This window comes from Pangasianodon hypophthalmus, chromosome 28, assembly GCF_027358585.1.
Source record: "Pangasianodon hypophthalmus isolate fPanHyp1 chromosome 28, fPanHyp1.pri, whole genome shotgun sequence".
Lineage (NCBI taxonomy): Eukaryota > Metazoa > Chordata > Actinopteri > Siluriformes > Pangasiidae > Pangasianodon > Pangasianodon hypophthalmus.
In genome coordinates, this window is record NC_069737.1 from 3384141 (window position 1) to 3397190 (window position 13050).

At 38.2% G+C, this 13050-nt stretch overlaps 1 protein-coding gene across 4 annotated transcripts in view; it reads right to left on the reverse strand.

The window, feature by feature from the left end:
- LOC113545719 (phospholipid-transporting ATPase ABCA1) overlaps positions 1–13050 on the reverse strand; it is a 148509-nt gene that overhangs the window by 102266 nt on the left and 33193 nt on the right. For all 4 annotated transcript variants that reach the window (XM_053230879.1, XM_053230878.1, XM_034301178.2 and 1 more), the window contains 5 exons: positions 11008–11135; positions 8697–8891; positions 4215–4301; positions 3556–3751; positions 261–400 (listed from right to left, as the gene is read on the reverse strand). In XM_053230879.1, the coding sequence (XP_053086854.1) occupies positions 261–400; positions 3556–3751; positions 4215–4301; positions 8697–8891; positions 11008–11135 (746 nt within the window). The remainder of the gene's footprint in view (positions 1–260; positions 401–3555; positions 3752–4214; positions 4302–8696; positions 8892–11007; positions 11136–13050) is intronic.

Sequence of the window (13050 nt, forward strand, 5' to 3'; positions counted from 1 at the left end):
CCCTGGGGAGCACTATCAGCCAAGCTCAGTGTGGCAAAATATTGCTATTTACACACACACACACACACACACACACACACACACACAGCTTGGTAGATGAATAGTCTCATCCTAATTATGTCGCTGACTTACATCTAACTCTTCTTACTGTGTGTACGTGTGTGTTTCAGAGAGTTTATGAAAATAACTTATAATGCATTCACCTTGCAAACCCATGAAGTGTGTGTATGTGTGTGTGTCCTTGTGTGTGTCTGTGGTACCTGTGCCATAACCTGCCGTGTAAAGGGCGTGTCTGGAGTGTAGAGGACTCGTCCCTGAAGAAGTGGGCGGAAACTACTCCAGAAAAGACGAAGACTGGGTGTGCCTGTCAAAGTGTCAATCAAATTCTGACAGAATTCACCTTCAGAGAATGGGAGAGCGAGAGAGAGAGAAGATACATTTGAAATTTGTCACATTTTATCATCAAACACATGAGCATCTGTTTTTGTTGCTTTACAAACCCAACAGTAACAGCAGTATGAAACAGAAGACAGTGAATTGTTTGCCTAAGAATAACTACCCATGACAGGAGGCATAAATTGCTAACGGGGCAGCAGAAGCATACAGACACAGCCTGTAAGTACTGTAATGAATATGTGATGAATATTTATTCTAAAATATGTTTATAAAATATGTCTGCTTAGACATGTGTAAGGATTATTGGAATTTTGGTACCTGTGAAATTCTGGACCTTTCCATTCACTGCAAAAATATCAGTGCAAGACACATGAAAGCTTGGAATTTGCAAAAAAAAAAAATTAAATTTCATGTTTTCATGCCTTCATATGTCTTGTAGTGAAGAGAAGCTCCCATCTAGCCACTCTGCCATAAAGCCCAGATCAGTGGAGTGTTGCAGTGATGGTTGCTCTTCTGCAAGTTTCTCCCGTCTCCAGACATGACCTCTGGAGCTCAACCATAGTGACCATCGGGTTCTTGGTCACCTCTCTTACCAAGGCCCTTCTCCACCAATTGTTCAGTTTGGCCAGACGGCCAGCTCTAGGAAGAGTCCTGGTTGTTCCAATCATTCTTCCATTTAAAAATTATGGAGGCTACCATGCTGTGCCTTGACACAATCCTGTCTCTGAGTTCTGCAGCCAATTCCTTTGACCTCATAGCTTGGTTTTTGCTCTAACATGCATTTTCAGCTCTTAGACCTGTATATAGATAGGTGTGTGCCTTTCCAAATCATGTCCAATCAATTGAATTTGCCACAGGTGGTCTCCAATTAAAGTGTAGAAACATCTCAAAGATGATCCCGAGAAATGGGATGCACCTGAGCTAAATTTCAAGTGTCATAGGAAAGGGTCTGAATACTTATGTCAATGTGATATTTCAGTTTTTTCTTGTTAATAAATTTGCAAAGTTATTACAAATCTGGTTTTTGCTTTGTCATTATGGGGTATGGAGTGTAGATTGAAGTGAAAAAAAAAAAAATTAAAGCTTTATGCTAAAATACATAAAGCTGCAACAGAACAAAATATAACAGAGTCTGAATACTTTCTGAATGAACTGATTATATTATTACAGTGTTGATAACTAAACTAGGCACCAAACATATAATAGAGAGTTCTATATTGTCAAGACAGTATACATAACAAATAGTTTATCTTGACGTTCGTGCTGTGTTTTGCAGTTGCAACCTTATATTCACACAATCACGTGACAAAGCAACAAGCACTCTTTAATTTTCAACGACAGCAGCAATCGACAATGCAACAGCACAACATGCTGCATGCGAATTGAGATATTCTTAGTTCTATGCAAATTAGCTATGACACAGTAAAGTCACGATTCCAAACGATTGGCTTAAATTCCTTGGAACAACTCTACTGCGCATGGCTCGATGTTTCTCAAGTTTCCCACTCACAACTTCAGTTCCTACCTGCAATTATTTTCCATTTACCCTTTAATATGCAAAAAAATATTTAAAGTATTAAAACAAACTACAAATCAAAGTGAATGAGCTGTTAGTGTAGAGACAATAACATTTTAGAATGAGTGCATTAATATAAACCTTGAATTACAGCCAGCACTATTGAGAGCTGTTATAGAAAATTAAATACTTTCTGACCAATCAGAATCCAGAATTCAACAACGCTGTGGTACTTTATAATTAAACCAAACTGAAACCATTTTGGATCTGAGAGTGATTGCTATGGACTTCTCGCAACACAAACACATCATCCTTAGGTGTGTTGGGGCTCTGGGAGAAAACATGTAACATGTAAACTAGTTTAGATCCTTAAGGATTTAACCACTATAGAGGTAATTTAAAAAGCTCAGCCCAGTGCTGAGAGCTCTCACTGTGCTAATGCAGATATTCACATAACTATACCCAGCAGGAACACTAGAAATCTCAAGTAAAGGCAGACAGCAATTAGGCTGAAAACAGAAATGAGCCATGTGAGGACTGAACAGAGCTGAATTGAGTGTTACTAGAGTATTGTTTCGTTAATTTGTAAAGCCCAAGCAAAATAAGTCCTCTACAGAACGAGACTGACAAGCGAGGGTTGGCGCTTCTGAGAAAATGTTATTAACAGAATACATGGCACAGCTGCTAATTAGCTTTATTCTGATGATACTCCACTAGAGAACTATGCACAACATGTAAAAAAACAACAACAACAACAAAAAATGTTCATAGAATCAACATGAATAAAGGAGATGAGCAACAGATTTCTTATGCAGTTATTAGAAAATTAAAGCTTAGCCTGAAAAGCCCTGAGAGGTCAATTGTGAATATTATGAATAAGGTCTTAGATCCTGAACAAATGTAGCTCCAAAGGCCTATCAGGCATAATTATAAAAGTATTATGAATTCTTTTTTACATGGTTTTTTTTTTTTTTTTAGGTTTTGTAGATACCATCAACAAGGAATTTCTTATTTCTTAATTCTCATCTCTTACATCTTAAGTATGTCTGAATTATAAATGTCCAACCATTACATGTCTAGCCACCGATGGCTTAATCATTGTTCTGGGTCCTTATGTTGTTCATTTATTTTATTCATTAGCTCATATTTTCCTCACAGCTAGCAACAGTTACTCTGGGTTTCAATGGGCTTGTAGCCTAATTTAAACCCCCAACCCTGACCAGGCAGTTACTAAGGATGAATGAATGAACACTGTTAATGTTAATGAACAAGGTCTCAACCAGATGCCCTATGAACCTTTTTAGCTAGCTAAAAATGGCAACAGGAAAAAGAAAAAAAATCAAATGTTCATATCTGTATTTTAGCTGTATAGAACATATTGTCTGTTCATTCTGAATAATGTATTTGTATTTGGTTACATCGTTAGTACTTACATTTGCTTTTTTTCAAATATAATAAAGAGAACATAAGTATCAGACAACAATATGTTCAAATCATTTCCAGTGATGCTAGGTCACTTTTTTTTTCAAATTCTGCAGTCACTGTCTTGTACTATTGTGGTTACTACAATAGTTGTTCCACTGTTAAAACCAACATTTCCTGTTCCAATCTCTGAATTATTGTGTGCTGAACAGTTCACTTACTTGAGTTGCCTTGGGATGAGTTTGAGCTTAATGAGAGTGTCGCTTGTGGTGGCATTCGAAAGACTGGCTTTGTGCTGCTGGTATTGGAGCTTGAATTCCCACCACACATGAACAGAGTCAAACTGCCGAAGGGATTTGAGTGGAAGTCAAGAGAGTTCATGGCATTGAGGATGACTGTGGTCTGCAATTTAGACACCTGTTCAGAGCGAGAGAGAAGTATTATCAGCCCAGTATACTGTCCATTGAATCCAACCAAAAGTTGGAGCATTTGCAAGTGGAAGTGATTGGATTCATTGCTCACAGTGAAGTGATGTTCTAAGAAAAGCTAAGATCACCAAGAAGGATTTACTGCCTTCTTCCTTCACACATGGTTTGACTAAACAGATACCAACAGATTCCATTTAACAAAGAGAATCATTGCAGCTGGCTTCACCGAGACTAAAGAAATATGCCTTAACCCCTATACCACATTCAAATGCTGTTTTGTCCTTTCCAAGCCACACTTCATTCAAATAATAGTCTAATAACAAAATTACTCCTGGGCATGGAAAAGAGCTGCAGAGGACACAGGTGGCCTTATTGAAAACAGATAACATCGATGTTTCCAGTGAGATTCGTATGCAAATCCATTCAAACGAGAACACAGAAGCCGATCTCACCTGATTTGCCAGCGGGGCTGCATGGGAGCTTGTGCTGGCCAGAAGAGTGGCAAAATCTGCAGGGTTCAGATTCAGTGCTAAAGGCACCTAAAGGAAGGGAAGATGGTGTTGTTATACTACAGCATAATAATTTTACATTTGGTAGATACCACTAATCAAGATCCATTAAGTGTTGCTGCTTCACAGCTCTGTGATTCAATCCTGAGCTCGGGTTACTTTTGGGTTTCGGGTTTACATTCATGAGGTGGACTAGATAAACTAAATTGACCCTAGTTGTGATTGTGTGTGCACGGAGCCCTGCGATGGACTGCACTGCATCCCGTTCAGGGTGTATTCCCACCTCCTACCCAGTGTTCCCAGGATAGGCTCTGGATCCACTGCACCCTGGACAAAATAAGTCGATTGAGCATAGTGATCTGGTATCATTATGCAGTTTCAGACCCTTCTTGATGTCCTAGGAGGTCTATAATTAAAGCACCAAAGCCACAGATTGTTCATTCAATCTCTCTGACCTTGAGATAGAGACAAAGAGAACGGTGAGTGTGTTGGTGGGACTGAGAGGCATCTAGAGCCTCTGGCTGTGATAAGACCTAGAAGAAGCTGTCTGCTTGAACTGGATTTTAAGCCACAAATGGCACACTGGAGTGCATTAATCTATACCCAATATTACCTTTGGAATTTACCCACCTGCACAGGCTGAGAAGCATTAGACTCTGTAATGCCTTGTATCCGTTATGAGTGCCTGTGCCAGTCTGAGTGTTGTCTGGGTACAGTGTTGTATGGGCAGCTTTCTGCAGCATAAGGTGAGACCATGTCAGGCTCACACACACATAAGAGGTGATAAACACTAATTGAATGGTGGCCTTTTATCCTCAATTTGCGCACACACAGCTCGGGGGGCTATAACTATTTCTCGTTTCAGGAGCTTAACTACTTGCATAAACTACTTAAACTCCACTGGCTACAAATAATACGGTCTGCATTTCCCAGCCTGCATCCCAAAGACACATTTACACTCTCCTGTGAATCTCTCATGGAAATGAGCTCTCTAGGCTAATAAAGAGAAATCAGGCAGCTCAGATCTGTAGATCAAGGCTCCAATCTTCTCTCCTTCAACAACGGCGGCTCCCATCTATCAGTGACTTGTACTCCGGGCCAAATGCATCATTCAGACTGATTTAATCTGTCTGATGTTTCTGAATGAAATGTTTCTGTAGGGAGAGATCTTAGAAAAGAAAACGGGCCAATGTGTTTGGCATGATGTGTAAAATAATCCAAATAAACTGCCAAAACGGAGAGCCTGTCACTTTGTCCTTGACATCTGTAATGGTTCCCTTGGGGGGTGGGATTTAGAGATGACAGAATTAGAGTTGCAGAAAAAGAATCTGAAGAGGAAAATCATCCCAATATATTCCCAAGAAATTGAATATTAACTACATCTCCAACTGCTCTTCTGTTGTTTATCCCTGCAATCATGGCATATTGTCTAATGTACCCAACTTACACTCACAGACAAAAAAGGCACTGGGGTTTTAAAGCATCATCGTTTGTTATAAGGGCTGCACCCTCGAGAGTACGTCTTTTGTACTTTAGTAAGAGGAACATAATCATAAAAGAAATCATTAAGGCACATAATTGGACCGTAAGGAATAGTTGTACTGCACATTTGAGGCTACAACTGACACTGTGTGTACCTTGTGGATCAAAAATGCACCTGTACAGAATCTATCATCTCTAAGAGTGTATGGGGATTGTAGGGTTATATGGCTGGATACTAAGTTCTGAGGTAGTAAAGAAAAGCCGAGAACACAATGCAACAGAGCAAAACTCAACACAATTGGCCTTTAAAGGCCACTGAGATATCTGGACCTGATCTGGGCCAAAAAGCAGAATATTAATGAAAGGACTCAATGGCTAACTAAACTTCTTTTATATTCTCTTTAGCATGACTGGCTTACTAAAACAGCATTTTTTGGCTAACCTATCTGTATAGTGCTTTTGTAGGAACTGTCATGGATGATGGCAAATTTATTGGATTAAAAAAAATGTCTGTGTCCACTAAATCCTCTTATAGCTCTAAGCTTTGTAACGCCACTTGTAACTTTCATTACATATTAGCTTGTGCAGGTCCATGTCCATATTCAGGTATGCAGTAGGTTTGTAGGAAACAGCATCAGGAGGAGAGGTGTACATGCAAATCTGCAAGTGCTTTGGCTGTGTGATAGTGTGATAGCAAGTGGGATAAAATAGCCTACATCCTACGCACACATTACATGACCTTGAGTTAATAGTTTATAATTTCATTAAGTTGTGAGCACAATAAACTGTAGATGCACAATATAAAACAATAAAATGTGAAAGAAGATGATGTGCCAGATCAAGTGCTATTTTATAAGCTGCCAAATAAACAGGGTGGAAGCCATGTTGTTAAATTAAACCAAATTTGCTTTGACTAATGTGATAATTACAACTAGGACAATTCATGCTGCAATATACTACACTGTTTATTACAGTGCATGCATTGTATTATTTACATTTCGTTCATGGCATTTGACAGACACCCTTAGCAACTTAGAATTATCTCATTTTCAACCAACTGCAGGTTAAGGGCCTTGCTTAAGGGCCCAGTTAGGTGACAACTTGGTGGTACTGGGATTTGAACTCATAACTTTCCAATTAGAAGGCCAATGTCTTAAACACTGAGCTACCACTTCCCGCCTATTATCGTCACATCAATGCTGGAATCAGCATCCAACTACAGTCACAAACATGGCTGCCAAGGACTCCAACTCCTGATGCACATGTTCAAGCTCAGCTGATGACTGATCAAGTACACCTGGACTTAATTACACACACACACACACACACACACTAGAAATAGCTGTTTATGGTTGTGATCTTTGTTTGTCCCTGGTTTCTGAATAAAGTCCTTTTTTTTTTTTTTTTTTGCTAATTGCCTGACCACTGCTTGTTTATACTGATAACATAGACTTAAGTGTCTCCATAACCCATCTCTGAATACACATAACTTTCTGTATGTAAATATTCATGGAACATTTGGACTTAAGTCACCAAATCTGAATACGTAAACTTCACCCTTAGTGAAGATTACAAGTAGAAGTGCTTCAGGACCCTGAGAACGCTTAACTATCCAAAGAAAGATTGCTTGGGGAACCCAGAGCATATAAGCCTCCTTATGAGCATAGGGGTATTTATATGCTTTGTATTTATACATAATGTAAAGTGTGCTATTGATGTGTTTGATCTGGACTGGAAATGTGGTTGGCACTGTTAATAATTTTCTATCTCAACTATTTGTAATCAACCCAGCTCCAGTGAAAAAAAAAAGTAAGGTTTATAGGAATCAAGCTCAAGTAGGAACTGGAGTTGATACAAACTGAGGACAATAGATAAAATGGGCTAGATGATTGGTAACTTACTCGACCATGTCTTCGTCCAAGGATTTGTTGCAACACAACAAATTTAATTAAAATTGAGAAACTCTCAATTCAACTGCTGGTCTGTCACCAGAGGGTTTTGAATAGACTTGTGGACATCCATTAGAAAAACAGGGAACACAAAGTTTGTTAAAATCTCTCTCTCTCTCTATCTCTCTCTCTCTTAGTTTCTGTCTCTATCATTCTCCATCTCTGGGTCAAAAGAAAAGTGCTTCATCTGTTCGTGCTGTCTCTTCTGTTGCTGCACACTTTCTGGCCTTTATAGAACTTTATAAGCTCAAATGGCCTTTTTTTCTCTCAGTGAATGTCTGTGCTCATCATTTATTTAGTACACACACACACATACACACATACACACACACACACACATTCATGCAGATAGAACCATGTATGAAGCACTTTCAAAGATAACCTCTGGCACGGCAGGCTTTCATCTTTGCATATCTAAAGTGCTGAAAAGAATACAGCAAACCCTCCCATCTAATCAAGCAATAATTCTACAAAGGCTCAAGAGGATCTGAAAGGTTGTCGGCTTGAAAAAAAGAGCATATAAAGGGAATATCTCCTATTCCAATAAGAAGCTTTGCTTTTGCCACAAGGCCTCAAAACTCGCTTTTCACAAGAGGACCTTCAAAACAGGAGCCTTTTAGACAAAGAAAATCAAATCATTATGCATCTTATGCATCTAATTATAACTAAAAATCATCAGTGTCTTTGGAGATTTAATTTACAAAGGAGCAAAAGATGTTCCAAATGACAGAAATAGACATCAACTTCTATAAAAGATTTATAAATGCAATGGAAAAAATATGATTTAGGTCCATGGATCTTTATTTTCAACAGCACACTATTAAAAAGCGTGAAGTTCATTTTAAATGACCTTAATGATGATGGATTCATTAAAAGTATAGGTTAAAAACAAAGGAGATCTTATCTTCTCTAAGCCAAAGCAAGTTCCTTTTCCTGTTTTCTCCTCATGGTGGTATTTTGTACAAATTTCATATAATGTATAAGGTTTACTTACAGCAGCCATGAGCTTTCTGTTGTCTAGATTTTGCAGGAGAACTGCTCTGGTCTGACGAAGCTGATTGGGCGTCATGGAGCATGTGATGTTCTGGAACTCCTGTCTCTGACTTGTTGAGTTAAACTCCAGGAAGCGGTCAACAGAGGAGTTACACAGAGTGGAGCGCAAGTCCGTCTCACGTGATAGAGCAGGTAACTACACAGAGATGTGAGAAATAACACAATTCACACAGAGTTTGACATAACAAAACCACCCTGACCTTGAAATTCATAGAGGGCTGTATTCAAAGTCTGCGACATCAATATTTCTACAGGGAAAGTTCTGCTTATTCAGCATTAAGCTGATTCCAGATATAGCTATGACATCATAACTAAAAGGGAGAAGCAGAAGGTAACATGGGCATGAGGGTACCCTGGGACATAAAGCGTCCTGCCGCTCCACTGTCAACAAAATGAAGTGAATGCACGAGAGTGGGGGCGAAAGCATCAAAACATCGCAGTTCACTAAAACTCTCTATGCCCATGAACCCCCCAGATCTGCATCTTCACCTCACAAAAAGCTCGACTAAACAAATAGATTTTCAACTAAGACTTAAAGATTGAGACTGTGACTGAGTCCCAAACACTAATTAGAAGTGGAGGGCTTTGTAGGAACACATCTGCCCCTTCTGTAATCTATATTATTCTCTGAGGTTGTAAGATTGTTGACCATAATGTCAGTAGAGTTTAGATCACTACTTTTACACCAAATACTTGCCCTTAAGCCAGAAAAAAAATCAGTGGATAGAATATACAGACTGAAGAAGCAGATAGCTAGCTAGATTTTTTAATAAGAGATAAAATAAGAGATAATTAAAAGTGACAATACTATTAATTAACTAATGTCATATTCATATTTATGTATTTACTAATGACCTCAAATGGCATTAAATTTTTTTATGCATACAGTATGTCCAGGCCAAAACTTAAATTTCTGTGTGACATATTATCTGGTTAAGACTAGATGTGTGTATTTAGACACAACAAAAAATTCTCAGAGCTGGAAGTTTTTCCTTTATGAAGCTATTTGTTGTGGGAGCTTCATAAAGAGTCAATCAAGTGTTCAGCTGTTCATCTTTAGTAACTGCCTGGTCAGTGTCACTGTGGTTGAAATTAGGGTACTAGCTTGTTCATATTTTGGAAATAGAACCAAATAAATTTATTCAAATATACTGCTAGAATAATAATTCAGCAAGCGGGAACATTCCTGAGCACATCCCTAGTTGAGATAAATTATAGTCTCGAATGATGTAGCTGAGGTTGAGGAACTGTCAGAGCTGGTGGTAGAGTTCATATGATGACAGTCCTGTCCATCACAGTGAAACTCATACTCTCTTGACAGCACTCTTCTGAAGCGTGACATGCGAGTTCCTTCAACACCACAGCTATCACACTTCAGTCTGTCATATTAACGCAGAACGACCTGACATTTTCTGCCCTTTAAACGGTACGTTGTTTTGAACTATCTGAAGAGGAATGATGCGTCTAAAAATCGCAACACATGGTTTGAACTCTGCTAATGACACATTGTTTGAACTTAGGGTTTGAAGGAGATCTGCGCAGTTCTGTTGCTGAAGTTAATACTCAAGAAATCTAAGCAACTTGACTCTAGTATGCTTAGATTCTCAGATTCTAGTAACACGTCCCTGTATACTGTAGACATACAGTCAGCAGTTCCTGCTCTGATCTGTTCAAAGTTTCATGGCCTATGGGTTTGTGAAGTATATAAATAAATAAATTATATATATATATAGTACTGTGCAAAGGTCTTAGGCACATGCAAGTAAATGCTGTAGAGTAAAGATGCCTTCAAAAATAATGAAATTAAATGTTTCATTAGTCAATATTTGGTGTGACGATCCTTTTTGCTTAAAAAAAAAACAACAGTAGTCTCAGGTACAATTTGTGCAGTTTTATAAGGAAATGAGCTGTAGGTGTTACTGAGCATCTTGTAGAACCAGCCACAGTTCTTCTGGAGACTTTGACTGTTGCAATCGCTTCTTATTTCTGCAGCGAAACCCAGTAGCCTTCATTATGTTTTTATCTGAAAAATGTCTCTTATGGAACCTGCTGCTTTCTTTACTGACATACAAACATTCTTCTGTAACATTTTGTGCTGGAAAACTAATGTTTGGAATCTAAAATGTTATTGTACTGAATCAATAATGTAGAAGTCGTAAAATAAAAATCTATAACAAAGTTTGTATTAAAAAATAGGATGTCTAAGACTTTTGCACAATACTGTACATATATATATAAGTGTAGGATTGTACCTGATTGAGTCGGAGTCTCACGCTCATCAGCCTCTGAGAAGTTGCACTTGATACTGACAGGTTGCTCTTCAGGTACTCAGAGAACGTCTCATTATCTCTCAGCACACTGTGCAAAGGAATTGAGCGACCTGCATACACACAAACACACACATATAAAGACGGCAGTTTGTATGAGACAGAATGTTACCGCTTTATGAAAAGTGGTTTTAATTTATCAAATTCATCAGTCATCTTGCGTCAGTGTGCTTGTTCTGCCTGTGCACAAACCAAATATAGTTTAAATACATCAGCTGCAATGTGATGCTGAACTGAAATTGAAGCCAAAAGTCATCACCGACTTATTTTCACAGAGATTTCAGGCTTTCAAAGTGGTTGCTAATTAGCGGCTAACCGAATCTGCCGTGTATGAACGTTATCAACCATGTGTGAAGCAATGTTAATATTCTCCTACCACAGGGGCTGTCTTTTATTATCCTCTTATTGGTGTGTCTTCTGATATAAAGGAGGTGTGTATTAGATTTGTGTTACGTTGTGTGTTTGTGTGTATGTGTGTGGGTGTGTAGCGAGTGGGAGGATGATAATATTCAGATGGTCATTGTGGGAGATGCTGAGCCTTATTAAACACATGTTGGTCCTTAAAGAGTTGTTCGACTGTAATGAAATACAGATTCAACCTCCCACAGCTATGCCTGAACACACAAACACACACAAAAACACACACACAAAAAAACATTCCTACCCTTGTTTGGTTTAAAGAAATATTGGTAACTGTTCACAGGGCTACATAACACCTACAGTACATAAGCACCTCATGACAACCTGACCTGACATAACCTGACATAGTTATTTGTCGACGTAAGACTGTGTTATGACAATCTTCAGGTCGATTTAGAGCATAATTCACTGTACTTCTGGTATGTCAGAGTCAGATAAAAGTCAGAAATATGACTATGTGACTCTGACAAAGTGAGCTGTCATGAAATTCTATACATTTTCATTCTATACATGTTTACACATGTTCATGTAAGTTTATGTCAGTGCTCATGATAGTCTTATTTGAGTATCATGAAGCCCTATTAACAAAATATTAGCAAAATATTTTTCCTCATGGGAAGAGGATATCCCCATAATATCACATTAATAATGCTCATTCAGTCTGGTAGTGTTTTATTTCAAGCAGTCTAGATGACAGACAATGTCTTTATGAATGTTTGCTTTCGTTTATGTCTTTTTTCATGATGGGCTTATGTAGTTGCTATGTACTGTAGCTCTGTGAATACTGCACTAATACTGCCTTGTGATATTATTCCTCATGGAATAAGTTGGCATAACACCTGTGAGGTGACATACTTTATAAACTGACGTATTACCTAACATAGATTCTTGTTGATGTAAGGTTGTGTTAATGCACTCTTCAAGGTGATTAGGAACATCATAAAACTCACTCTACCACTGCTAAGTCAGAGTCAGTTAAAGGTCAGAGAAAATATACATTACTGTCATTACAGTGCCATGGCATTGCTATAAGCACTCATAAAAATCATAGCAAGTTATGTCACCCTGTCAACATGTGACTTTGTCATCCGAGAAGTACACTAAACTACGAACTGTACATAAAAATCGATGTAATTTTTAAAATCTATAAAATAATATATGTCCTGTAATTAGCATTTATCCATGTTTATGACAGGTCTCACGATGGTCTTACGTAGGTGTTATGTAGCCTTATGGACAGCATACCAAAATATTTTTCCTCATGGGGAGAAAATGTCACATTGTCTAATGTTTAATTAGACTCTAATTTGTTTATTTCAACCAGTCTTTATGACAGCCAGTGTCAGGTTGGGCTTATGTATGTGTTATGTACTGTAGCTCTATGAATATGGCCCTATTACTACCTTGTGCTATTTTTCCTCATAGAGACATATGTCCACAGTATGTCACAATCTCAATTCTCACTTAGACAGTTAGGCACTTAATATCAAGCAGCCATTACAATGAAAAATGTCTCTTGTTATAAGCTTTTATAAATGTTTATTTAGG